The following is a 27,202-nucleotide window of genomic DNA, read 5'->3' on the forward strand; positions in this document are numbered from 1 at the left end:
CAAGTCAGGCACAAAAAAGCTAGGCCCAGCATGACGCAAACAAGGAAAAGATTCTACTTTCTTTATTACCTAACAATTTTATTTAATAGCTTTACCCACGAAGTATATAATTTCATTATAAACTCAAATGAAAAACAAATTCTGGGTTTGAAGAGGCTTAGGAAGTAAACTTCTTTTTGTAAGTGTCCAGGGTTCAGAATAAACACGTCCTCCTGGGCCCAAAGTCTCTGGAACCTACTCGGCGTCTGCTGCGTCTTCGCCTTCTCCACACTCAAACCGCACGAAGTCTACGACGGACACCCCGTGAGGCCGCACGTACTGCCCCAGTGTGATGGAAGGGTCCAGCAAGTACGGCTGCGACAGCATCTTCGTTTCCGCCTCTCCCCCGGGCTCGTCGTCCAGGGAGCCGACAGAGAGGGGAGCCATGCCCACCACGTGCTGCCCGAGGCGGCGGCCAAGGTCTCCGAGGTCTGCCTTCAGCTCTGCCGTCTCGCAGACGACCAGGGCCCCATACTTCCCCAGCGCCAGGTTGCGGAGCGAGGGGCTGTGCGTGGCCCCGTGGACATAAGAGCCAACATAGAACCCAGCTGGCACCTTCACCCACGCGGCCCGTTTCAGAATCATGTTTTCTCCCAGTTTCCCTGTGAGAGAGCAACAACAAACAAACAAACAAAAACACGCTTCCAGAATACAATGTCCATGGCAGTACCAAAATACGCACAGCAGCGGCCAGGCCTGGGAGAGAGTCCTCTGCATTTATACTGTGGACGTGCCCTCAGACGGAAAGATACCATTTTCAGGACAAACAGGAAAAGGGGTCTTGGGGGAGAAGGTGGGAGAAACGGAGCGTACTTTATGGAGCACCAACCAGGTGCCATGCTGGTACTTAGAAACACAGACTCTGGTATCACACAGACCCTGGCCACAGGTTCTGCCTCTCACCGGCCACATGACTTTAGGCAAGTAACTTAATGATATAACCCCATTTACTAATTCATCAAAGTCTTCTGTGTTCTCATCTGCAAAATGCAGATCATGCCACTTAACCTGAAGGCAGGGTTACTGGGAGAAATAAATAAGATGTGTAACAGAACTTATTACAGATCCAGCCCTCTAATATGAGCACTCCCATCTGGCTAACATCACTGCATTAAACTTAGGCTTAGAGAGCTAAAGGAACTTCTCCAAAGCTTCAGAGCTAATGGATGGCACAGCTGGAATTCAAACTCAGATCTGACTCAATTCAGGGTTTTTCCCACCAGATCACCACCCCTCCCCCAAACCACCATAGCTGACACAGACAACTCCTGATCATCCATTATTTGGGGGAAAATCCCAAACTAAAAGCCCCGGGAAATCTAAAACCCCAAGTCATCCGGTGGTTTCAACTTCCCTTCATCAAAAATAAAAAGATAACATCTTTGAAGTTACTTGTAAGAAACAAAACCAGATTCTAGTCCCCTTCCCCCTTCACTGTTCTCTTAGGATGCTATCCCCTCCTATCAGAAGCCCATATAAGTCAAAAGGCAGGAAGGGGTAGGAAAATAACGGGGTCTGGGAAAACAGCCCTGAAGTAGCCCTTGTTACATCTAAAAGTCATAGAAGTCATAAACCAAAAGGGCTCCTAAAACAGCCCTAAGCACCTACCCAACAGTCAATTCCCAGAAACTGACAAGGCTGAAACACCCAAGTCTTCCAGAATTTCTTAAGAAGTTGCATACACAGCTGGTTGGCTGGCTGGTTTCTCAGCCATGACTCACTGAAACATCATACATACCTCAAGACGACCTGATAAAAACAGAACTGATGCCTTGACGGAAACATCAGATGAGCAGTGAATTCCCGCAAGCTCCACCCCAGCCCTGCTTCCCTCCTTCCATCAGCTCGTGTACAAGGAAGGCAGAACCCCTGCTGCTCCCGCCACAATAATCCAGATGCGGTTCCTGCAGCCAGTGGTTCTAAAAACATGTACCTTCACAAACTCAGGATCAGATTTTTTTTTTTTTAAAGAGGACAATTTCAAAAAAAAAAAGAGAGAGAGGACAATTTCCTAAACACCACACCCTGAAATATTCCTGGATCCCTTCACAAAGGTGAAATACCCTCTGATGGACTATTTCCTTCACAGTGTATAGAGAGGCAGTCAACCGGAGGTCAAAAGGCCATCGCTGCCTAAAGACATGCCTTGTTTGGTCAGCAGTGATGCCTGCTAATTTTAATTAGTTGCAAACAGCTAAAAACTAATTTTTTTTTCAAACAAATCTAAATCCTTTTAAAGGAATTAAAAAATTCTGACACTGGGATCCTATTTCCCTCAAAGTTATCAGGTGGCTTGCTAATGGTTTCCTTCAGTGGAATGTGAGCTTTTCAGGGTGTCCACTGCTCACCAATTTCTAACATGCAACCCACCTCTCGCATTCATACTATCTGACCCTTGCAGGAACTTGACCTTGTAATTTTTGATCTAGATTTGGAGAATATCAAAGATACCCAGAGATTCAATTCTTAATTTCCAGTTTCCACATCCTTACAATCCATACATACAGTCCTTACATCCGTACTCACCAATCGCTAAGGCCAGCTGATCCTTGAGAGAACCCTCGCTCTCGGGTCCTGCTGGAAGTTCAGAGAGCTCAGAGGAATTCAAGAAGCCCTAAGTGCACAAAGAAAATGAACAAGAGTCATTTTCAGTACAACTGAACATGAGTCAGTCTGTATAATTCAAATTACCAAGAGACTAAGCAAAAATATAGGTTATAGGTTATTCCTCAGAAATAACCCATATTTAAGACAATTAACTACAAACAATGTTTTCTTTAAGCCAAGGACATTAACAATTAACAACAGCTCCACTTTTATAAATATTTTATCCTATCAACACTCCACCCCCAAATCCATCCCAATCTCCGGCCTAACTTCTTAGAATGTAGCTTCCTAGAAATCAGGAATAATATTTTCATACAATCATAAAATACTAAAGCTAAAAGGTTAGTAGATTGTTGGTAGGGATGAAAAATGGTGCAAATCCAATGGTGGGAAATTGGACAATAGATAACAAAACTATTACATATATTTGTATCCTTTGATCTGGCAATCCTATCTCTAGAAATTTACTCTAAAACTCTTCCAATGATACAAAAGTACATATGCACAGTTATTCATTGAGCAAATTTTTCTAATTGTAAAATACTGAAAAGTTTAAAAGTCCAAACATAGGTGGAGACTGGCTGAATAAACCACAGTACAGTCACAGGTGGAATACTATGTTGCTGAAAAAAAAAGGAAAAGGTGCCTCCATGAGCTGCTAAGGAGTATTTCCAGGGTGTATGAAGTGAAAGAAGCAAACTAAAGAATACATACATATTACATCACCATTTGTGTAATAAATATTTGTATGAAAGCATCAGCCTCTCAGTCATGTCCAACTCTTTGTGACTCCATGGACGGCAGCCCACCAGGCTCCCCTGTCCAAGGGATTCTTCAAGCAAGAATACTGGAGTAGATAGATAGCCATTCCCTTCTCCAGGTGATCTTTCCAACACAGGGATCCAACCTGGGTCTCCTGCACTGTAGGCAAATTCTTTACCATCCGAGGCACCAGGATGAATATGCTTATTTTTGCAAAAAGGATAACCAGAAACCAATGAAGCTGGTTATCTACAAGGGTGGATAGGAATGGGGTAGAAGGGAGACGAGGGAGTAAGACTTGTGTATGTGTTGGGGGAGTTATCATAGTTTTAACTTTCAGAACTTCGTTAGTTTTACATATTCAAAAATAAAACTAACAAAGGCTTGGAGTGAAAATGAACACTGACCAAACAGAAACAAAGATTCTAACTGTATTTCAAAGGAATAACATAACTTCAAAAGGGGGAACAAAACTAATCCAAGTTACTTTTGATACAGTCCTTTGACCACATAACTTCAACTAAGGACAAAAAGAACCTCAAAGAAATCTTGAGCCACTTAGTAGGTTTACTCTATGCAGTGATCAGGGACCGTAACTCTGAAACAAAGCGTGTATGCACTGCACAACGAGTAAAGAAGCAAACACACTGAAGCTGCTAGGGGCCAGTGCGTTCACTACGAGAGAAGAAAGGCGTGAATTACAGAATGAGGAAGAAAAGGAAGCAGCCTGTGGTGCAGGATTAGAACTGAAACACACACACTCTTCTAGCTCTGTTGAAAGAGCAGAACAGCAATGATATCTCAGTAGATTTACGCATACCCAACGCCCAGACCTTCCCCCGGAGGAGAGTATGGCAGCCCACTCCAGTATTTATTTATTTTTTAATTGAAGGATAATTACTTTACAGAATTTTGTTGTTTTCTGTCAAAACTCACTATGCATCAGCCACAGGTATACATCCATCCCTTCCCTTTTGAACCTCCCTCCCATCTCCCTCTCCACCCCACCCCTCTAGGTCGATACAGAGCTCCTGTTTGAGTTTCCTGAGACATACAGCAAATCCCCGTTGGCTATCTATTTTACATACGGTAAAGTAAATTTCCACGTTACTTTCTCCATACTCCAGTATTCTTGCCTGGAGAATACCATGGACAGAGGAGCCTGGTGGGTTATGGTCCACAGGGTCGCGAAGGGTCAGACATGACTGAAGAGTGTACATGCACACAGTGCCCAGATCTTTGTTTCTAAAGCCATTCCCCCACCAAAAAGGATCAAGACCCCTGCAGAAGCGGCCGATCCCATGCATGGGGCAAGGAAAACATGACATGAGCCCAGAATAGTTTGTTACGCCAAAAAGGCAGGCAATACTTGGGAAATAATAAGCTATACCAAAGAGACAATGGAGACAGCTTGCACAGGCTTAGGTTATACTGGCCAAATCCAGGGATAATTTGAGCATTAAAACGACTGATGGATTATATGATGAATTGCAGCCTATCACATTCAATACAAAAGAAGAATCTACAACGGAGAAGGAAATGGCAACCCACTCCACTATTCTAACCTGGGAAATCCCATGGACAGAGGAACCTGGCGGGCTACAGTTCATGGGGTCACAAGGAGTTGGACATGATTTAGCAACTAAACAACACAAAACCAGGACTAATTAACATTTATCACAAGATCTCAAGAGAAAGATAAATAGAAGGAAAAGGGTGGTACAAACAAAAAAGTTGTTTTGAGTAGCTGGTTCATTTTTGCTTTGACAATAGGATGGATCAAAGGCATACGGATATGTCAATAATTCCTTCCTTGATCCTCCTACAGAAAAGAAAATGCTCGGTCTCCTCAAGCGCCTTTTCTCCAGGATCAGTATTTAGAAATCCTTTCCTTAGGATATTCTAGATTCCTAAATACAAAGTTTCACCTGATTTGATGGATTTTTATCCCATGGGAATTCATTCATTCATTAACAGAGATGTAATGAGCCCCAGCCAAGTGCTGGGCCCACCCCTCATGCACCAGACACACACTAGTGAAAAGACAAATTTCCTGCCTCATTAAACTTATAGTCTATTGTGGAAGGCAAACAGAAATGAATAAATATAAATGTAATATATAAGCATTATAACAAAATATTCTAAATGAAGCAAAACAAGGGTACAGAGCAATAGGAGGCAAGGAGCTCCTGAGAGATGACGTTTAAGCAGAGACATGAAATAAGGAAGTGAGGCCTGAGAACGTCTGAAAAATGGAAGAGCAAAGACCCTAAGAGGGGAGGAAGGAGAAACCCAGCACGTTGGAGACACCCCAAACTCACTTTGCTATATGTGGAGAGCTGGTCCTTTAAGTTCTGACAGTGCGACAGGGTTCCCTGGGCTACTTGCTGAACCAACTGTTGAAATTTTAAATTTCTGGAAACGAAATCTGTCTCACAGTTCACCTATGGGAATAAATCGATATTGTTGTATAAACTGTTTACTAATAGTCTTCAAAAGTGTCTTAAAGCAAGGTATTGACAGAACAGGTAGCAGACCCAACAAAACAGAAACAACTGTCTGTGGGATTTTAAAGCTACCGTTGCTCCTGTAGCTCAAGGCCAGAAACTTAATGAAGTGATCCCTGTTGTGCCAATGAGCCAGCACTGACCTGCGCCTTCAGAGACTGGTTCCACAATGTGGCCAAAGGATTCACTTCCAGTTCACACCGGCCTGTGCTCGCAAGCCACAACCCCCTCATTCTCTGGGCTCCTCCAACGCCAAGCCGCTTGTGTGATTCTCAGACGGAGCAGCAACCCTAACCCCTCGCATGCACAGTTCAGAGCAGGGTTCAAGCTCCTCTGAGAATCAGATGCCACCACTGATCTGACAGAAGACGGAGCTCAGCTGGTGATACAAGCGATCAGGAGAGGCTGGAAGTACAGAGGAAGCTTGGCTCCGTCGCCTGACACTCACCTCCTGCTCTGTGGCCCAGTTCCTAAGAGGCCACGGACCGGTACCGGTCTGCAGCATGGAGGCTGGAGGCCCTCTGGGCTACCCTAACAGGCCTTTCCTCGCCAACAACCTGTGCGTGTCTATACTGGAATGAATCCAGAGCTAATAACTGGGGTCTCACGGGCTGAATTCTAACTAGCTTTTATGGTTCTCAAACACCTCTTCTTTAAGAATGCAAAGGTCTACCACAAAGCCCACACTCAAGGAGACAGTTGCTTGTGATGTCTAGAACTCTGACACTCACCTCTACTAACACAGCCGTGCCTCCTTCCTGCAGCAGCCCAATAAGACCTTCTTTGGTCTTCCTCCCATGGAGCCTAGCAACTTTACTCCAGCCCTCCTTCTGGGCCTGCTGATGGAGCCAGCTCTCTGCCTATAAATGAAAAAGATAAGGGGCAGATGACATAAGCGCAGAATTTAGAAAGGAATGGGGCTCTAAAACATCTTCAGGTTCCCCAATTCTTTCCCCTTCTCCTAAAACCCACAACAGAAACTAATCTATCATTTACGGGCAGCATACCACCAAATGCCAGACAGTAGACATTGTGCCTGATGTTTAGTAAATTTTTAAAAATTATTTATTTGGCTTGTGGATCTTGGTTGCAGCATGAAGAATCTTCCATCTTCATTATGGCATAAAGGATCCTTAGCTGCAGCATGAAAACCATTAGCTGCGGCATGTGGGACCTAGTTCCTGGACAAGGATAGAAGCAGGGTCCCCTGGACTGACAGCTTGAAGTCCTAGCCAGTGGACCACCAGGGAAGTCCCACGCCTGGTACTTTGGATAAGTTTAATCTTCACAACAACCCTACCGGGGGAGATGGCAGTATTTTCTTTATGCAAAAAAAGAACAATGTAACTCTTAAAGATTAAGAAAGGTACCCAAGGTCGCGGGGATTAGTGTGAGAGTACCAGGACCTGAGCGTTGGTCTGACTACTACAACAGCCTTGCATGGAATAGTGTGTGAGCCCTGGGATGCTGAGTCAGTTGCTTCAAAACAGGTAAGAGTCAAAGGGTGAGACTGCCATTAAAGTCAGAATCCTGTGTATGGGTCACTGGACAGCAGCCGGTGTGATTTCTACAGTCCCCAGCGCGACCTCTGGAAAGCAGTGGGGTAAGGCCCCAGTACCCCATCCCCGCTCCCCTCCACTTCCTTCCCCACACCTGTTTGAGATCCCCGTCACAAGTCTCCAGGGCTTTCTTGCAGTTTACAAACGAGTAGCCCGTTTTCCGCCGCAGCTTCATGAGGAGCTCCTTGCTGGAAGCCGAGGACAGCCAGGACCCAGAGTGAAATGTATGCCACGGCTGGGGCGACTGAAGCAGAGGGAGCCCGGCCTGGAAGGGATAAGAAGGGATGAGAAGCAGGAAGCGGCGAGGAGCTCCGGAGGAGGGAGCACGTCGGCCGGGGGACGACTTCAGGAGAGACGGGCCCAGAGGGTGAGGGAAAGGCAGAGCCGGGACGCTGGAGCGCCAAGAGGCACCGAGGTGGGGAGAAGGGTGAGATGGAGCCGAACGCAGCCAGGGGAGGGGAAGGCAGCGTGCCGGGCGCGCGGGAGACCTGCAAGGAAGGCAGGAAGGGACCAGAGCCAAGCGCGCTCAGCTGGCAGCTCCCTGGCCGCACGACCAGGCAGAGACGCAATGACCGCAGCAGCGACATCTTTCCGTTGGCCGTTCGGTGCGGCCGGTCGGCGCACCTATGAGGCCACGGGCCTACGGCGTGGCAGCGGGGCCAAAACTCTCCACCAGAACGCGCCGGGCGGGGACAGCGCCACCTGCCGTCCAGGGCGCGCATTCGCCTCCCCACTTGGCCTACTGACTGCATTCCACACGAGAATTATTCCCCAGAGGTACAATGATGGAAGACATGAAAGCGAGTTGTCACAAAATAACAACACGAGACACGTGGTAAGGCTTTATGTTTATTTCCAGTGCTTATTTCTATATCCATTTATGGCTCACGGACAAACTTGTAAGGTAGGAGAGTGGGTTCCGAAGTTTGACCAAGGTCACCTGGGGAGGAGGCAGGGTGTTCCTCCAACAAACCCAGTAAACTACTTGTTGAACAAGCAGAAATATTTGATGTGTGCCTGGGACCATACAGCCCTACCCTCTAAGGTAATCTGATGGTGAGAAAATAGGGAGCAGACAAGTGATCACGCAAGACAAGGTAAATAAGCCCCAGGAGACAAAGAGTTAAAGGGTCTCAAAGGAGAAAAATCATATTCGAACAGGAGGCTCAGATAAAACTTTTTTCAGGCAAGAGGCTAAGAGCAATGAAGATTTTGAGAGGTAGAAATATGACCCAGGCAGGGAAAGAATGAAGAAAGAAAGAATGAAGGAAGAAGTCAGAGAATTTTGATGTGGGCTTGGGGAACAAAGCAGACCTTTTTTAATTTGGCCAGAGGTGAGAACACGTGTAGGAAGCCAGTAGGAAATGAAATAGAAGGGTAATTTGGGGTCACACGGGATACACTGAGTACCAAGCAGAAGAGCTCATTCTTGCTTCTGTTGGCAGCAGCAGAAGCTAATCGGAGCTGATTGCGGAAGATTACAGGAGTTTACAAAACAGTTTGAATGGGAGTGAATGGAGGCTAGGAGGCCACAGGAGGTGATGTGTGACCCCAGGAGTAAGTCAAGAGAGGATCAATCAGAGGCCCCATAGTGGGAGGAAAGAGAGGTGAAGGAAAGCACGTTGGGAAGGAAGGACTGACAGGGCTTGGAAAGGTACAAAAAAAAAAAGAGATCAAAGAGAACCTGGAACTCAGCGATCAGGACTCCAACTCCAACAAGACTGAAGGAGCTACAGTCCAAAGGACAGCTCTGCTCTCTAAGCCCAACTTCAGGGCTAGGAAGACTTGACCCAGTTAGAGCCACAGTTCCACCAGACTACCTCTAGAAGCAAGAAGTGGGTGGTCTGAGGTTTCTTGCTCCCCAGCACCCCCCAGCAAAAGCCCATGTTCTCTGGATGCAGAGGAGATCTTTAATGCTTGTTTTCCTTTAAAAAAATTTCCAATAGAATCTGGAGAAAATAATCCATTCTGTATAAAAAGACAATGGCGACAGACAGGGTCACGACTGTCTCTGCAGCCACTGTTTTCTCCCACCTAACCTCCCCTCCCCTGAAATCCTGGCTGCCCTCTCACCATCCTCTGCTGAGAACAGGAGCTGGGAATCGCCTCTGCACTCCAGCCCACTCGGCAAGGGATCCGGTACCCTCACAAGCGGCGCCTGTGCCTGCAGCTTCCCAAGAGGCGCCCAGGAAACAATGAGGGAAGGAGGAAAGGCAGGCAGAGGAGATCCAGCTGTTTCTGGTCCTTATGTTATGGCTCTGGAGACATGGCAGTTCCTTCATGAGAACGAGGCGTTCGGAGGAGCAGAAGGGTGACGTCAGGCAGGTCTCGGTCCCCTGTGCCTGGCCCTATAGATGTTGACATTTTCATCCTCATCCCGCTGGGCCAGCTCCAGCTGGAAATGCTGGGGCAGGAGATGCTGAAAGAAGCTCTCTGCCCCGTGCTCCTCTCTCATCTTGGAGGCCAGATAGATGGTGCCATGGGGCCCGCACAGGTGTCGGAGGGTCCCCAGCAGCAGCGGGAAGGTGGGCTCCAGGTACACGATATCAGCCCCCAGCACCAGGTCATAGTCTCCAGGGAAGACATGCTGGTCAATCCCCCAGGACAAGGCGCGGACCTGGGCCCGGCCTCCAGGGGGCACATTGGCCTGGACGTTGCCCTGGATCTGTTCTAGGACCAGGGGTAGGTCAGTGATGGTAACATCCCCCCCTGAGAGAGAGGAAGGAGGAGAAATGCAAGTCAGAGGGACCGACCAAGGGGTTTCAGCTCCTGCCCAGAATGACCAGAGACCTCGGGGCCTAGAAGGTAATGTTTTGACAGCCCAAAGTCCACACTTTGGATTTTAGCTGCCCTAACCTCAGCTTCATCCACTGCCATCACATTACTCTACATTCTACAACATCAACATTCTCGCTGAGCTAATCTTCAACCTCTCTGCCCAACACACAACAATCAGATGTCAGCAGAAGCCTGGGCAGGACTAAGCTGGAGGTGGGCTATGCACCCACCCCCTACTGACACAAACCAGCCTTCATGGATCTGGAAAGCTTCCCAGAAGACATGACCTCAGCAAGCCTTAAAGGGCAAGGAGGAGTTGGTCAGGTGAAGCTTCTCAAGCAGAGAAGAGAGAGTACAAAGGCCTGGTGATGAGAAAGCACAGCGTATGCGAGGAAGGCTAGAGCTCAAAGGAGGTGGCAGGGAAACGTGTTAGGGCATGAGAGTACAGAGGAAAATCGTTATGGCATGCTAAGGAGATCCAGGCTTGATCCTGAGGGCAACAGGTTTAAGGGCAGAAGCAGAGGGTAACGATGATTAGATTAGGACTTCAGAAAGCTTCCTTCATGCAGTAGGTACATGTACTGAGCATCTACCAAGTTCTGAGGGTAGAGGGGTGAGCAAGACCAGACCTTGGCCTTCCTTGAGATTTGTTATAGAGGCGGAGACAAATGAGGTAATGCAAAATGATTTAGTCATAATCATGGTGATTATTACAGAAACAGGAAATATTCAGAATTCATTCTTCCATTAATAGTCATTATGTGCCTATATGCCAGGTGCTGAGAATACAGCAGTGAACCAATCAGACAAGAATCCCTCCACTCCAAAGGCTTACAGTCTAGTGGCTAGAGATAACAGCAACAAAAAAATGAAATAAAACACACTGTAAATCAGATGGTATGCTGAAGCAGGGAAGGAGGAGGAGAACTGCTTGAGGACAGGGCAGGGGATGTCACTTTAAACTGGGTAGTTAGGGAAAGCTTCAAACTGGTAGTTAGGGAGCAGATTATGTTTGAGCAATGACCTGTATGAAGTGATGGGGCAAACTCTATGGGTCTCTCAGATTAAAAGATACCAAATGAGGGACTAACAGAAAGAAAAGAGGTGAAGGTAAAACACATTAGGAAGGAAAGACTGACAGAGCTTAGAAACCCCTCCCCCCCCAAAAAAAAAAGCCATAAACGGAAGGACCAAGAATAAAGAGCTTCATGCAAGAGTTCACCTAACAAGTCTGAGGACCAGTAGGAATGCCTGTAGCTGGAGCAAAATAAGTGAGAGAAATAATCGTAGGGGTCAGATTCTAGACAGCGCCTTGTAAAGCAACCAAGAAGTCTGTTTTTCAGTCTGAGTGAGATGGGAAGCTATTGGAAAATTTGTAATGGAAGAATGTCATAAACCTTATGACTTTAAGAATTGAAGAATGGCTCTAAAGAGATCACTCTGGCTACTGTGATGAGGAAATACCACAGAGGGGCAAAGTCACAACAAACCAGTTAGGAGGCGGCTACAGTTACCCAGGTGAGAAGTGATCATGGCTTGAACCAGGGCATGGTTCAGATCCTGAATACATTTTGAAGGTAGAGTCAATACGGGGGTTTCTGACAAAGTAGATACGCACTATCAGAAAGAGAGGCTGAGGATGCTTCCAAGATATTTGGCCTGACAACCAGAAGATCAAAGTGTCATTTGTTTAGGTGAGGAGGGCTGCAGGAGGGGCAGGCTGGACAGGAAAATCACGAATGCGCTTCTGGACACATTACATTTGACATGTTCATCGGACAACCACAGGAAGGTATCAGGTAGGCTGGAGGTTATACAAACAAGTCTGGAGATATCAGTAGGAGAGTCAGTCATCAGCGTGGAAAGGGCGCTTGGGCCGTGAGTGCAGGCAGAATAGGGGCGGGTGGAAGGCTGCTCCTGAGCCCTGGGGCAGCCAGACTTCTGGTCGGGAAGAGGGACAGCCACCAACAAAGGGAAATGGAAACAGTGCCAGCGAGGTGAGAACCGGGGAGCCTGGCGCCTTGGAATCCAAAGGAGGGGTGTTTCACCGGCGGGGGGGTGACAACTGCCACCAAGTCCGGGAAGCTGGGCTCATACTGACTGCTGCACTTTTTTTCTCTTTAATGTTTATTTATTTGGTTGCACCAGGTCTTACTTGCAGCATTGCAGGCTCTTCCATCTTTGTTGCAACATTCAGGTTCTTTAGTTGCGACCTGCGAACTCTCAGTTTCGGCATGTGGGATCTAGTTCCCTGATCAGGGATGGAACCTAGGCCCCCAGCATTGGGAGCTCCGAGTCTTAGCCACTGGACCACGAGGGAAGTCCCCTGACTGCTGCACTTAACAACAAGCAGTCCAAAGTGAAGCTCCCAATCTTGACTGGAGCTACTGGAGTGGAGAAGGCAAGTTGCAGGGCGGGGCGGTGTGAGGGGGTGTTCTGGAACGGAACTGAAGAAACACAGGAGGAGAGGAAAGACAGTGGGTATTAACTCTTCTGAGTTTCATCACAAAGCTGAGCAGAGAAATGAAATGGTAACTGCAGGGATGTGTAGGATCTGAGATAGGAGAAATTGTCGCATATTTATATGCATAATACACACAAACACACACATGGAATGATCCAGAGAGAAGGGAAAACAGAAACGCAGGAGAGGCAGGGGGCAGGGTATCTGCTTGAACAGTGTCGTGAAACAGATGAGAAGGTTTCGGGTCTCATGAGGCCTGGGGGGCTTGACCTCAGCTAGGCGCACAGCACGTCTAGCATCGTACCAGGAGAGAAGGCAGTGCAGACAGACACAGCTGGGTGAGTAGACGCTGAGAGAGAACCCGTGGACAGTTCCTATAAGAAAAAAGGAAGCAATCAGAAGAGCTAGGGAACAAAATCATCGGCTGGGGAGAGAGAGACATTTGGAGGTATGAAAGGTGAAATGGTAAGAAATAAGATGTTTAGGAGAGCAGAGGAATAATTGGATGAGGGAGAGGTTAAGAGGCTAGTGGGACATCATTTAAGGACACATCTGACGATAATGACCACAAATTTAAAACGAAACCAGTCAGCACAATTGTGTCTACAATACTAGAAGTAGCTAAGATAGCGTGCGGGTGGGAGTGTCCTGGAGGCCTTCCCTTGGAAGTGATGTTTGAGCTGAGCTCGGAAGAAGGCACATGCATTAGCCAAGCGGGACGCGGGGTATACACACGAGCGTGCAAGCGCAGCCTATGTGAAGGCTCCCAGGAAGGGGGCACGGAGACAGGCTTGCGGAACTGACAGGAGAGCGCTCGGTAGCACAAGGAGCTCGAGGGAGAGGGAGGCCATGCCCAAGGGACTGGTTCTGTCCTGCAGGCAGCAAGAAGCCACTGAAAGATGGGGAAGGGGTGCTGAGAAGATCACTCTGCCAGCTGGGTGGAGCGAGCAGAGGTCTAGGTGGGGGCAAGGAGTAGAAGCAGGAAGACCAGTCTGATTAACTGTAGCCATCCAAGCAAGTGACGGTGCCAAGGACTGGGGAGCCATCGGTGCGGACGGAAAAACAGGAGGTTCAGGAGATTTTTAGGAGTTAAATCAGCCAGACTTGGATAATGGAGGTGGGGATGAGAAAAAGGGACATGTCAGAGGTGGGTCTAGATTCCCCACTGGTTGGATGGCAGTTTGCTTCACTATGATGGGGAAGCCTGAGGGAGAAACAGGTTTGGTGGCAGAAGATCACAAGATCTACTTTGGGCATGCCAAACTTCTCCCTAGGGAAGCTTGAAGACACTCGTGAAAATCCACGGGAAAGTTGGCAGTGGCCTGAACTAGAGCCGGGGGGAAGAGAACAGACAACTGTATTTAGGACATGTGACCCACAGGACTTGCTGACTGCCAGGATGCGAGGGGAGAGGGCAATGGATGAGAATGACACCCAGATTTCTGAGTGGGAAGCAGAACAGAAGACAAAAGAAGTCAGTCTGGAAGCAAGTGAAAGGTGTTTCCCTTGATATTACACATCTTTTCTGCCATTTTAGCATAGCTGCCCACTTATCCACTCATCCTTCATGGAAAGCTGCTGGTGACACTCCTTCGGTTCTTTCTGAGCCTGCTATGTTCATACTCCTCATCTGATAGACCTTCTTCTTGATGGATTCCCAGAGAGTCAAGGGAGACACAGCCAGAGCATGTCCACTGGCTCTGCACACACCTCTCCGTAACATCCTGTAACATCTTCCCCCATCTTCAACACTAGACCATGAACTCCTTGGGGAGAGGAAATCTGTCTTACTCATTGCTGTATCCCAATACCTAGCACAATTCTTGGCACATATAGGACTCCAAATACATGTTGGCTGAATGAATAGAATAAAAGAATGAAAGCCTGCTACTGGGAAGATTTCCCTGAATGTGTTTTGTGTTATGTCCCTGTGAACGAGGACATGTTAATTTGCATTCCTAGGGAGATGTCATTGTAAGTGTTTTTAAAGGAATGTTTTCAGTGTGAAGTTTTGCCTGCCCATCAGATTATAAACCAAGGAACTTTTTCCTTTGTAGTTTCTGATTCTTGACAAAAATAAAGAATTTTTACCTTTTTCTTTCCCAAGTTGGCAGTGCCTAATTCCTACCCCATTTCCCACAAAACACAGCCTAACCCTCAAAAACTCATAAGCTTGTTCCTCCCAAGCAATCAAAACCTAAAGAATCAAAAATATAGTCACAGTGAAGTTATAAACTACTCATGAGGTTTAACACCTGCAGATTACTCCCTCTAGAGAGTAATTCCATATAGGCATTTTAACAGAAGACCATTAGATTTTTCTCTGACAGCATTGTCCAGGAAATCTCAAAAAGGTAGGAAAAACTCCTATTAAGGCCTGCCCAAATTTTATTTCCTGCCCACCCGCCTCAACCAATCACCATGGGTGCTGGAGCGAATCAGCACTGTCTGGCACACAGGAGCAGGCAGGGGCAAAAAAAAAAATGTTAAGTTTGTTTTAAAAAAAAAACACTGTGTTGCTCCCAAACCACTCTCCCTCTCTCAAGAACCCAGGAAGTGACAAGTTCTCTACATCCCCGTTCCCCTCACCCCCTCCCACCGCAAAGCTCACGCACCCTGCAGCGCTGCCAAGATTCCCACGATACCAGTCCCCGCGCCCAGTTCGATCACTTTCTTGCCTCGGAAATCCACATTTTGACTCTCGAAATAGTTGCACAGGCTTAGAGCCTATAGGAGAAAAAAGAGGAAATACAAGATTGCAGCGGGGATGACTCCGTATGGGAGAGCGGGAGTCCGGGGGTCCCCGCGGACCCTAGCCCCGGGCCGCCCACTCCTCACCGCATCCCACACGCGCGCTGCCACCCCGAGGCGGGACCCGAAGTTCTCCGTGATATTCAGCACGTGCCCACAGAAGCAGAACCTGCTCTTCTCCGAGTAGCAGTCGGCGAAGAGCCCGACCTCACGTGGGAACACCGAATCGGGCTCTGACTCAGGATCTGGGCGGGAATCTGCCATCTGGCCGAGAGAATGCCCAGACGCCAGCCAGCGCTCGGATCCCTGATCTGAAGCGGGGTGGGGGTTGGGGGACAGCCAGCCCCACGGCTGCCCCGTGGCACCGAGCCCCGCCTCCTCGAGTTTGCCCTCCTTCCTCCAGTCTGACTTCCTGGAGCTGGGATGAGGGGCTGCCTCCCTGGCTCCGGTCCCCAGCGCACAGCCGACGGGACTTACACCGGGCTACGGGGGTCAGACCCAGGGCACTGATCGGAGCCCGGGAGGAGGGCAGAGGAACGAGGATTAATTCAACGTAGGAAAGCGGGGTCCCTGGACCCCTCTCACCTGCGGGGTGCACAGGGGCCTGCAACAGGGCTAGTAACCCAGACCAAACAGAAGCAAGCTAAGGACAGAGGTGGGCTGCGAGCCTGGCCTTGCCAGCCCAGCTAAAGACCAGCGGCGCGGAAGTACCCTCCCGCGCGGGCCCGCTGCGGGCCTCCCCGCCCAGCCCAGCCGAATTCACTCCTGGGGGTTTAAGGGGAGGGCTCTGAGCTTACGTGCCTGGCCGCGTCATTCTCGTGCGCCCAGAGCCTAGTTCTCCACGTGGGTTCCGCAGAGAAACTCGCGCTGGAGATCATGGCGGGAACCGAGGCTGGGGACGCGGCAGGAGCCGAGGCCCCACAGCCTCAGAAGCGCTACTATCGGCAGCGGGCTCACTCCAACCCCATGGCGGATCATACGCTGCGCTAGTGAGTGAGCAGGGGGCGAGAGGAGGGCAGAATTCTCGGATTAGCCCCGAAAATCGATCGCGCTTGAACGGTTGGGAGGGTTTAGGGGACTCTAGGGAGGACCGCTGGGTGACGTCAGCTTTGTGTGTGGTGGCGCGGGGAGGGGGCGGGGTAAGATTCGGCAGAGGGCGGAGTTTGCGGGCTGGAGGGGGCGTGGCGTCCTGGCCGACGTCTGGGTAGGATTGCTAGGCTGGGAAGAGAGAAATTGTTACTGAGACTAGAGTGATGGAGGGAGAATGTCGTTTCCATCTTTCAGTTTAATCTGTGAAATTCAGCAAAAGGCAAACTTGGAGGGAGGGAGAAATTGGGAGCCTGGGATCCGCATGTACACACTACTAAAGCAGATGACTAATAAGGACCTCCTGGATAGCACAGGGAACTGTACTCAACCATCTGTAATGACCTATATGGGAAAAGATTCTAAAAAAGAGTGGTTACATGTATATGTGTAACTGAGTCACTTTGCTCTATAGCATAAACTCACACAACATTGTAAATCAAGTATACTCCAATAAAATCAGTTTTAAGAAAAAAGAGGAACTTCCACACAACCCCACCCACACCTTACTCCATCCTCTTCCCGCAGAGAACTTCAGCAAAGACAAGTCCCAGTGCCTTAGGCAGCCAGTCTCTGGGACAAGGGGAACTTGAACCCCAGAAAGGAGAGATGCTCAGTCAGTCACATCAACCCTGGGAAGGGAGATAGGCGGATCACAGTCATGGGCCCCATGATAGGCCGATGATTCATACTGGGGGTTAAGGGTGGTTTCCATTGTGCTCCCTAGAGGCCAAAGGGCCCACTCTTACAGAATTTTTGAGAAACCCTCCTCTCATGCATCTCCCACCCTCACCCATCCACCCACACACATAGTACCACTTCCACAATGGCGTAACCACATTTCTCACGCCTTCTCTCCACTAGCCCTGTGAAACCAGAGGACATGGACTGGTCTGAGCTATACCCAGAGTTCTTTGCTCCACCGCCTCAAAATCAGAGCCACGGCGACCCAAAGGATAAGAAAGAAAAGAGAGCTCAGGCCCAAGTGGAGTTTGCAGACATAGGCTGTGGCTATGGCGGCCTGTTAGGTAACACTCTGGCCCTCTCTCTGGGGCAAGGAGAGGCAGTGCCTAGGTTCTGCCACCTCAGCAGGTTTGCTGGGGGCCATAGTTGGCCTTTCCCCTTCGGACCAGACACTGCTTGCTGTGACATCGTTGTGAAGAACCTCCACCTTCCCTCTACTCTGGGTCTGTGGCCTTCGCCCGGGAGAAGGGAGGGGGCTGCCTCAAAGCCTCTTAGAACTTGAGTTGTCTTGGTCTGGCCCTGCTCCTGGCTCAGGTCCCTACATGAGCCATTTCACCTGCCAGGTGCCGGGTCAGTGAGCTGGTCAGCACTAGCGTCAGAGATTAGTTGCTGTGGCCAATGATCCTGAACTGTCTTTCTCGGGGATTCCACACCCCTCTCCCTTCCCCCTTCCTCACCAGAACTCATTCCTTCTCCAAGATCCTGTTTTCAGATTTCTCTTATATCGCCTGTGTTGTCCCAGCCATGAGACCCACTTCTCTGTGTAGAGCTCTTCCATGGAAAGAGCAGCGTGACAGAGAGGAAGAGCGTAGTACTTGGTGGCGGGAAACCGTGGTTCCAAGTTCCAGCTCTGTGGCTTCAGCCATTTCCCACCCTCAGTTTTATCATCCGTGCAGTTTACCGCATAATGTCATGAGAATTAAGTAAGACAATGTGTGGGAACACTGTGCAGATTTTAAGGAATGTGCAAAGACACATGTGTTGCCAGGCCTTCCCACTTCCGGTTCTGGTGACAATTTTGGGGTGCCCCTCAGCCTCTCCAGCACAGAGCTATCCATATAGGTAGCTCTGTGGCCACACTTTCCATCCCTGATTTGGGTAATTGCTGATTGAGGCTTCCTTTCCTGTGTTGACCCCTCTGTACATCCTGTAAGGATGAGGTTGATTCTGTTTCTGTGTCCAGTGGAACTGTCACCGCTGTTCCCAGACACGCTGATTCTGGGTCTGGAGATCCGGGTGAAAGTCTCAGACTATGTACAAGACCGGATCCGGGCCCTGCGAGCCGCTCCTGGAGGTGGTTTCCAGAACATCGCCTGTCTCCGCAGCAATGCCATGAAGCACCTTCCTAACTTCTTCCGCAAGGGCCAGGTGGGGCGGGGCCCCCGGGGTTTAGGCTGGTGAGCAGGTGGGGTGTGGAGGCCGGTCTCTCACCACCCTGTCGGTGCTTGACTGTCTCACAGCTGGCAAAGATGTTCTTCCTCTTCCCTGACCCACATTTCAAGCGGACGAAGCACAAGTGGCGAATCATCAGCCCCACACTGCTGGCAGAATATGCCTACGTGCTGAGAGTTGGGGTGAGTCGAGAGCAGGAGGGAGGACAGGGTAAGGGGTCTAATAAGGGGCTTTCCAACCGAGAACGCAGTGGGGGGTTCGCTGGGGACTCGCCACCACCCCCATCGCCCCGCTGCTCGGCCGCTCGCAGCGCGCCTGCAGAGTGACTTTGCTTGCGCAGGGGCTCGTGTACACCATAACCGACGTGCCGGAGCTGCATGAGTGGATGTGCACCCACTTTGAAGGGCACCCCTTGTTCGAGCGTGTGCCTCTGGAGGAGCTGGTAAGTAGGGAGCCCAAGAGAAACTGCGGAGAGTTACGGAAAGATCCTTGCCAGAGTGGTTCTGTCTTCTTTGAATCCAGCTTAATGCCCAGAGGACGGGATGACTATAGGGACCAGGGCAATCTGAAAGATGGGCAAGGACTTTCTGGACCCTTCCTTCTCCCAGAGTGAAGACCCCATTGTGGGACATCTGGGCACCTCAACGGAGGAGGGAAAGAAAGTTGTACGCAATGGAGGAAAGAACTTCCCAGCCATCTTCCGAAGAATACAGGATTCCACCCTCCAGGCAGTGACTCCCACTCCTACCCCTCCTGGTCACTGACTTTGCCTTTGTCTTAGTGGAACCCCATATTTGGGGGACTGGAAAGGAGATTGGGCCCTTGGACCTTCCCAGCTGAGCCTGCTACACAGGGAGCAGGCAGCAGTCTCTCAAGTTGAAGATCTGCCCAGGGCAGGACCCTGGGGTTCAGGACCGCCCTAGACCCCTCTCAGGGGCAGCAGAAAGCCAAAGCAGCTGACTGGGAAGGTCAGAAGACCTTGGGCCAGAAGAGATCCTTGGAAGGGAGTGGGGCTTGCTCTTCCTTAGCGCTCCCTTCTCCTAGGCGCTCTCCTCAGCTGGAGCGAGGAATGCAGTTCTCCACGGTCCATCCAAACTGCCTGCTAGACTCAAATCACCTGCCTGCTCACGTTTGCTTTACGGTTCTGAGGCTAACATGTATATGTGTGCGCATACACATGCTGCTGTTTTTGAAGAAAGGCTGGAGTGTGGATCACTCCCATCCTCTCCCAGCCTAAGACTTGACCCGGGGAATTCCTGTTCCCTTTGTTCTTGCTGTCTCTGGAGATCCTGGGAGGGTGTGGTGGTGGAGACCCCCTCCCTCCTCAGGTTGACCTTTGCTTTGATTTCAGAGCTGGCTGACTAGCCCTGAACCTGCTTGTGGAGGGCGGGAGTAAGGAGCAGAGAGCTGAACTGGGGAGGATTCTGAGGCTAAAAGTGGAAAGGGGCTGCTGACTAGAACCCCCCCCACACCAAACACACACAGCAGACTGAGTCAGCTGGAGAGTCAGAACTCTCGCTTAACCCTTGCTCTGTCCAGGAGCCCAGCAAAATCTCTCAACTTTTCTAGTTTGCAATAAGTTTCTTCATTTCTGCTCCTCAAGTCCCATATTCCCATGGCTGGTAGGACACGGCTTGTTGACCCAAAAGACCAACCCCCTCTCCTCAAGGAATAAAAATGAAGGCTCCTGAAACCATTTTAACCCATGAACCCACCTGGGGGATAGGGGCGGGGGAGCCATGTGGCAGTGCAGAAAAATTCCCGGGTACAGAAAAGGTGCAGCCCAGCGGGGCAGGAATCTGAGGAGAGCTCCAGCTGTGCCTCTTCCCGCTCTTCTTCCTGGAGGAGCTGGAGGTCGGGAATTCCCGAGGAGGGCCCCCGGGGGTGGGGGGTGGGGGGGCGAGCTCCCTGGGGAAGTGGTGGGAATACTGGGGACTGAGTCCGTATCGTGGTCAACTAAACCTCACCAAATAGACTTTCTGAGAAAGAGATCTTTAGGCTGATGGACTAGGGCACCAGCCCAGGAGAAACTGAGGCAAGCCTGTCCTGGTAACGTGAGACCCAAGGGTGCTACCTCGGCCGCTCCGGCCCCGCCTACTGTTCCTGGGTGCTAATCCCCAGCACTCAGGAGAGGGGATTGGCTGAGGACCTTGGAGGGGGCGTCGCCACTACCGCGCCCAAGAGTTAAATAGGAGCCGGGCAAGATGCTCTGGAGGAGCGAGCTTTGGTGGGTTCCCGAGCCAGACCATGACCCAGACCCTCAAATTCGCATCCAGAGTGTTCCATCGCGTCCGCTGTCCTGAGCTGGGTGCCTCACTGGGCTCCAGAGGCTCCGACTCAGCGCCCCGGGTTTTGGCGGACCTCCCAGGCCCCTCCACGCCCGGTTTCCTTGCGGAGCTTTTCTGCAAAGGGGGGCTGTCACGGCTACACGAGCTGCAGGTAGAACGGGGCGCTGTTCCCACGACTGAAAGCTGGGGAAGTTGGCTTTCACAAACCCTAGTGCAGAACGGAGCAGGGAGGGCGGGTGGGAACGGATGCCCATGAGTTACGAAAAAGACGAAGTTGGGACTGGGAGCGGTGGCTCGCGGGACGCGGAGTCCTCTGGATACCCCGCGGAGGAGTGCGTTCAAAACGCGCCTTCTCGCGCTTCAGGCATCTGGAGGCTCGTAGATCCAGAACAAGTGCGCGGGAGGCGGGACTCTCTTAAAGCTAGTACGCTCCCACACCTTCTGTGGGGCTCGTCCTAAAATGAACAGTCCACAGGAGGAGCCTTTAGGGGTTTCTCCGCCCAGGTGGCCAAAAAGCGGTGCTGAGTGTCAGCTTTGCGCCCAGCTCCTCCGTTTTGCCCATCACACCCAGACTTCCTAGGATGGGGAGTGAGGGAGAGGGGTTTGCAGCATCAGAGCCATGCACCACTTGGGAGCAGAGGCTCCCCCTTTCAAGCCCGAAGCAGCGCCCTTGGAGTCGGCGCAGCCCCGCCGGGAGCCCCGGCCCGGGCCTCAGGTCCGCTGCTCGCGCTCCCCCAGGTGCGGGGCGCCGCGCGCTTCGGGCCGGTGTGGTCGGCCAGCTTCGGGCCGGTGCGCACCGTGTACCTGGCGGCCCCTACGCTCGTCGAGCAGCTGCTACGACAGGAGGGACCCCGGCCCGAGCGCTGCAGCTTCTCACCCTGGGCGGAGCACCGCCGCCGCCGCCAGCGGGCTTGCGGACTGCTGACCGCGTGAGTCCTCCGGCCCCAAAGCCCCCGACGTTCAGCTGCCTTCCTCCCTTGCGGGCTGGAGACAGTCTGGGGAGGTGGAGGAAGCTGGCCGTTCTCCCCAACCTTCTGGCAAACAGGTTCCCACCCCAGTCCGTTTCGTTCAAGCTCAGGTGGAGCCCGGCTCTCGAGCTTTTTCACCTTAGCTTTTGAAGCCGGAATCTTGGGGACTCGCGGAAGGGGCCGAGGCACCAGGATCTAGATGCAAAGGAAGATTCTGTGACTCAGCTTACCCAGGAACCCAGGCCCCTCCTGGGTTCAGGGGCAGGAAATGAGTAACGAGGAGTGGGGATGGAAAGCGGGTGCAGGCAGGGTCAGACTTCTGTACCCCAGAGGGAGAAGACGCTATCCCTCTCCTGGCCACCCCGGCCCGACACGCTCCATCTCCAGCGCCACCAGCCCCGTCGGGTCGCCTCTCCACACCACCGTTTGCCCTGATGCGCCCCCTCCCCGCACCCCCACACAGGGAAGGGGAAGAATGGCAGAGGCTTCGCAGCCTCCTGGCCCCGCTGCTCCTCCGGCCTCAAGCGGCTGCCCGCTATGCCGGGACCCTACACGGCGTGGTCCGTGACCTTGTGCGGCGACTGCGGCGCCAGCGGGGACTGGGCGCTGGGCCGCCCGCCCTGGTTCGAGACGTGGCGGGAGAGTTTTACAAGTTTGGACTGGAAGGTGAGTCCCAGGACGGGAACACGCGTAGGAGGCACCTGGGCCGGGTCTCGGGGTGCCCTGACAGCGCCCCCTCCCGGCCAGGCATTGCGGCGGTGCTGCTGGGCTCCCGCCTCGGCTGCCTGGAGGCGGAGGTGCCCCCAGACACAGAGACCTTCATCCGCGCGGTCGGCTCGGTGTTCGTGTCCACGCTGTTGACCATGGCGATGCCCAGCTGGCTGCACCGCCTCGTGCCCGGACCCTGGGACCGCCTCTGCCGAGACTGGGACCAGATGTTTGCATTCGGTAAGGCACGGACAGGTTAGGCGTCCCGGGTGCGCTGGGCTTTCCAGGTGGCGCTAGTGGTAAAGAATTCGTCTGCCAGTGCAGGAGACATAAAGAGATGAGGGTTCGATTCCTGGGTCGGGAAGATCCCCTGGAAGAGGGCATGGCAGCCCACTCCAGTATTCTTGGCTGGAGAATCCCTGTGGACAGAGGAGCTGGCAGGCTATAGTCTATGGGGTCGCAGAGAGTCAGGGACATAACTGAAGCGACTTAGCAGGCTCACACACAGCAAGGCACGGAAATGCGTGGGGCTGGGGGAACATGAAGCTGTTCCCAGGCGGTGAGGAACACCCTGTCCCCGTCCGCACAGCCCAGCAGCACGTGGAGCAGCGAGAGGCTGAGGTGGCCATGAGGAGCCAGCTTGGGAAGTCTGAGGAGGACGCGGGACCTGGGGCACACCTGACCTACTTCTTGCTCCGGAAAGAGCTGCCTGCCGCGTCCATCCTGGGCAATGTGACGGAGCTGCTCCTTGCTGGGGTGGACACGGTGAGGTTCCCCCTCTGTGTTGGGAGCCTCACTTCCACAGCTTACCCTCCTCCATCTCGGGGCTATTTCCCTGCCGCTGGAAACCCACTGTGGTCCGCTAGGCCAGCTTGGCTTAGCACCTCCTGGGGTCCAGACTGCCTCATATCCTGCCCCCTATGCTGGGTCCCCACTCTCAACACCTCTAACGCTTCCCCCTGTCCCCGCAGGTGTCCAACACGCTCTCCTGGGCTCTGTATGAACTCTCCCGGCACCCCGAAATCCAGACAGCACTCCATGCTGAGATCTCAGCTGCCTTGGGCCCCGGCTCCAGTACCCAACCCTCGGCCACTGCTCTGTCCCAGCTGCCCCTGCTGAAGGCCGTGGTCAAGGAAGTGCTGAGGTGAGGGGGCAGGAGAGGAGAGCTAGAGAAGATGCTGGGGAAGCATACAGGGGGTGGGAGCTGGGAGGGAGGGTGCAGGACAATGCTTCTCTCCCCCGGCCAAGAGTGGGTCTGGAAGGCGGGTGGCAGGAGAGGAAGGCTGTGGCCCCTGCTTCACCCTGCTGTCTCCCCTTTGTGGTCTGCCACCCAGACTGTACCCTGTGGTACCTGGAAATTCCCGTGTCCCAGACAGAGACATCTGTGTGGGTGAATATATCATCCCCAAAAATGTGAGTAGAGCCTACGGGCCCCTCCTGCTAAGCCATCCCTGCCTTGGGACTGTTGTGGTTCTCAGATACTCCCCATAAGCCCTTCAAACCCTCTCCCTGGCCTCTCTGGGATGTAATGGGGCAGTAGGGAAAAGTAGCTCCAGAAAACGGCCGAATCACAGTCAACCAGAACCTGCCTTCCTCCCAGTCCACAGGTCCTGTTCTCTCCCTCCCTCCTGGCATTCTTGGGCCCAAATTGACAAGTTTGTTTTCCTCCCTCACCAGACGCTGGTCACTCTGTGTCACTATGCCACTTCAAGGGACCCGGCCCAGTTCCCAGAACCAAATTCTTTTCGTCCAGCTCGCTGGCTAGGGGAAGGTCCAGCTCCCCACCCATTTGCATCTCTCCCCTTTGGCTTTGGCAAGCGCAGCTGCATGGGGAGACGCCTGGCAGAGCTTGAGCTGCAGATGGCCTTGGCCCAGGTGAGTGATCTAGATCTTCTACCTGCCGCAGAGCAGAGGGCTCTAGAGCCACATCTCTCCTTCTGATAGTCATGCTTTGCTGTTGTTCAGTCACTCAGGCATCTCTGACTCTTTGCAACCCACAGACTGTAGCCCACCAGGTTCCTCTGTCCATGGGATTCCTCAGGCAAGAATCCTGGAGTGGGTTGCCATTTCCTTCTCCAGGGGATCTTCCCGACCCAGGGATTGAACCCACATCTCCTATTTGGCAAGTGGATTCTTTACCACTGAGCCACCTGGGAAGCCCTCCTGACAGGCATATGGAAATATTTAAGACTTGGGAGACCTAATCCTCTGAAATATGTCAGTCCCATCATAGGCCCGGAGGGTGAGTGAGGGTCTTTGGACCATCTTTTTCCCTACCATAATCTCTTACCCTCAGTGACTAAGACATCCCCTAGTAGCCACAGGTGCCATTCCCACACTGACCATCCTAACACTAATAATACCCGTTGCCAACCAAACCCAGCACTGTAGACCCCTCCATAGTGATGGCCTTCTTCCTCCCTTTGCAGATCTTGATCCACTTTGAGGTGCAACCTGAGCCAGGTTCTGCCCCCGTCAGACCAATGACCCGGACTGTCCTGGTACCTGAGAGAAGCATCAACCTACAGTTTGTGGACAGATAGTCTGGTGGAAACAGGCTGTTATCATCACCGTGTCTCTCATCATAGGGGTTTATTAGGCATGAGACCAAGAGATGTATATTTCTCTGCAGTCTGTCTGGTTAGAGAGACCATAGCGAAGTGCTTGAAGCAGCCCTGATCGAGGTAGGAAGCATGCACCTGGCCTGACCCAGCAAGCCTTGAGAAAACCATGACCCATTAGCCTGCTTAGTCCTTCTAGTCACATGCATCCTTCAAGGGCCAGCTTCAGTGTTAACTCATCATGCTGGGTGGCCTGAGGAAGAATTCGACCACTGGCCTTTGGGGCCTCGCAGTGTTTACTGATGCTGCCGGCTAAGCACTCACCACAGCCCGAGCGAAGTGTGCATCTGGTCTGCCCCCGACTGATCCTCTCTCGTTGCCTGTGAGCTCTTTGAGAGGAAGAATGAGGCCTTATTCTGTCCTCATACACCTTGCAGGGGCCTGTCCCTGATTGGGTGACACCACGTGGACTCTCAGATTCTATCTGGATGAGGTGGCAGAAGGGACAGGCAGCTTCCCGGGCTCTGTCTACCCTGCTTCTTCCTCATCCTGCCCCTAGGAAGGTGAGTCTATCCTCACCTGGGTTTTGATTTTTAAAGAACTCTCCTTGGCTCTCTGGTCACTGTTAAGTTTGCTTGCCCCACCACTCAGATCCCAGGCAGAGATGTCTTTGGACCTAAGTCTTCCTTTTACATGTTGAAGTTTTTTAAATACTGTTTTTAAATTAAAAAATTGTTTTGGATGTTCTATCCTTGACTTTTGACTGACTTATTTCCCTCACTTCCGACAAAGACCTGGAGGCAAGACCCTGACCCAGATTCCCTAGGTTGGTTCCTCAGGTCCCAGAAGTGACTACCCGCTCCCACCCCACCCCCACCCCCATAACAATGGGAGGTCTAGACACCTGGGAGAACGGTTTGCATCACAAACCCAGACACATTTCTACCTGTGGTGGGAACAGCCAAGTCTGGCTCCCTGTAAGAGATTAAGGAAGGGTGGTGTTGAAAAGTAGCTTCAAGGGCTAGGCTGTTAAAAGGGGTGGGGATGGACTTGCAGAGATGGCCAGAGATGGTTGACTGTTTGGTAGAAGAGTGCTTTTGGAACCTGGACTGCCAGGACTAAAAGGACACCTTAGCATGGCCACTCTGCCCTCTTCAGAGACATTGCTCCAAGGTAATTTCCTTCAGAGAAAGATAAGGATACAGAGAGGTGAGGTCAGAGAGGATGAACGCCAAGTGTGGGGGTGGCTGGAAGCCCGAGGGCACCAAAGCAGAAGAGGAGTGGGCAGCAAGCGTCCCTGTTCCCCTGAGTCAGCACTCTCTGGCCCCCAGAGGCTGGACTCAGTTCTCTCCTCGTGATGTATATAGATTAACTCATTTTCCATACAAATGAATCTCTCAGCACCTTCCCTGCAGCGCCTCCTTCCCCATGTCAGGACTTGTCCTCTTCTTCCTGCTCCCCTCCATTCCAATTAGCAGATGGAGACGGAGATTTCACTTCACACTTCCTCCTCCTCTTACCACCTCAGCCCCTGCCCTAGACATGGCTCCCTTCCACAGAAACTCCACCAGCCGCTAGCCTTCTGGGGGCTATCTATTTATGTAAGATCTACAGAGGGGTAGGGTATGCCCCCAAACCTGTGCAAAGGCCCAGGTTCGGCGCTTTCACTGCTCCCCCTCAGCTGCGTTCTCAGCCTCTAGCCCTACTCACTGTCACTAGCTCAGCTTGAACCTGAGTGACCTGATTTGGGGCAGTTCTGAGCTTAGAGGGAGAGTCGCTCCCCACTTCCCTCAGACCCTCTCCCCTGGAATCAGTGGTCAAGATTTCACATTCATGCTCCTCATGGGAAAGCAGGCCTGCTCACTTGAGAAGGGCTGCAGACCTCATGGCCCTTTCCTGGACAATAACCCTTTAAAGGGGGAAAAAGGAGAGAGGATGATATAGATTGCCGGTCCCAACCTCCATACCTATACCTCCAATGGTCCGGA

General features: G+C 51.7%; 4 protein-coding genes across 10 annotated transcripts; 2 read left to right on the forward strand and 2 right to left on the reverse strand.

The window, feature by feature from the left end:
• Window positions 1-57: 57 nt before the first annotated feature.
• Window positions 58-8,211, reverse strand: TSFM (Ts translation elongation factor, mitochondrial). 2 transcript variants are annotated; one of them, XM_020873532.2, is made up of 6 exons: window positions 7,963-8,211; window positions 7,569-7,739; window positions 6,647-6,775; window positions 5,730-5,852; window positions 2,566-2,653; window positions 58-641 (listed from the first exon to the last, which is right to left on the reverse strand). In XM_020873532.2, exons 1-6 carry the CDS (start codon window positions 8,194-8,196, stop codon window positions 235-237), a joined length of 1,152 nt encoding a protein of 383 aa, XP_020729191.2. In that variant the 5' UTR covers window positions 8,197-8,211; the 3' UTR covers window positions 58-234. The 2 variants fall into 2 exon arrangements, with proteins under 2 accessions (XP_020729191.2, XP_070310791.1); XM_070454690.1 differs by lacking the exon at window positions 5,730-5,852.
• A 99-nt stretch (window positions 8,212-8,310) lies between these two features.
• EEF1AKMT3 (EEF1A lysine methyltransferase 3) lies at window positions 8,311-16,346 on the reverse strand. 4 transcript variants are annotated; one of them, XM_070454691.1, is made up of 4 exons: window positions 15,555-16,044; window positions 15,332-15,443; window positions 13,021-13,090; window positions 10,926-12,699 (listed from the first exon to the last, which is right to left on the reverse strand). In XM_070454691.1, exons 1-4 carry the CDS (start codon window positions 15,729-15,731, stop codon window positions 12,384-12,386), a joined length of 675 nt encoding a protein of 224 aa, XP_070310792.1. In that variant the 5' UTR covers window positions 15,732-16,044; the 3' UTR covers window positions 10,926-12,383. The 4 variants fall into 4 exon arrangements, with proteins under 4 accessions (XP_020729270.1, XP_020729253.1, XP_070310792.1 ...); XM_020873611.2 differs by lacking the exons at window positions 10,926-12,699; window positions 13,021-13,090; window positions 15,555-16,044 and adding exons at window positions 8,311-10,183; window positions 16,265-16,346; XM_020873594.2 differs by lacking the exons at window positions 10,926-12,699; window positions 13,021-13,090 and adding an exon at window positions 8,311-10,183.
• Window positions 16,344-20,382, forward strand: METTL1 (methyltransferase 1, tRNA methylguanosine). 3 transcript variants are annotated; one of them, XM_020873548.2, is made up of 6 exons: window positions 16,344-16,456; window positions 17,418-17,740; window positions 18,481-18,665; window positions 18,758-18,871; window positions 19,030-19,131; window positions 19,298-20,382. In XM_020873548.2, exons 1-6 carry the CDS (start codon window positions 16,344-16,346, stop codon window positions 19,451-19,453), a joined length of 993 nt encoding a protein of 330 aa, XP_020729207.2. In that variant the 3' UTR covers window positions 19,454-20,382. The 3 variants fall into 3 exon arrangements, with proteins under 3 accessions (XP_020729207.2, XP_020729214.2, XP_020729219.2); XM_020873555.2 differs by having other exon boundaries at window positions 17,418-17,581; XM_020873560.2 differs by having other exon boundaries at window positions 17,418-17,581; window positions 18,505-18,665.
• A 206-nt stretch (window positions 20,383-20,588) lies between these two features.
• On the forward strand, window positions 20,589-25,963 carry CYP27B1 (cytochrome P450 family 27 subfamily B member 1). The gene is made up of 9 exons (XM_020873524.2): window positions 20,589-21,128; window positions 21,716-21,906; window positions 22,409-22,611; window positions 22,693-22,893; window positions 23,243-23,418; window positions 23,625-23,797; window positions 23,988-24,066; window positions 24,331-24,528; window positions 25,083-25,963. The coding sequence occupies exons 1-9, from the start codon at window positions 20,937-20,939 to the stop codon at window positions 25,194-25,196; spliced, it is 1,527 nt and encodes a 508-aa protein (XP_020729183.2). The 5' UTR covers window positions 20,589-20,936; the 3' UTR covers window positions 25,197-25,963.
• The last annotated feature ends 1,239 nt before the right edge of the window (window positions 25,964-27,202 follow it).

Source organism: Odocoileus virginianus, chromosome 24, assembly GCF_023699985.2.
Source record: "Odocoileus virginianus isolate 20LAN1187 ecotype Illinois chromosome 24, Ovbor_1.2, whole genome shotgun sequence".
Classification (NCBI taxonomy): Eukaryota; Metazoa; Chordata; class Mammalia; order Artiodactyla; family Cervidae; genus Odocoileus; species Odocoileus virginianus.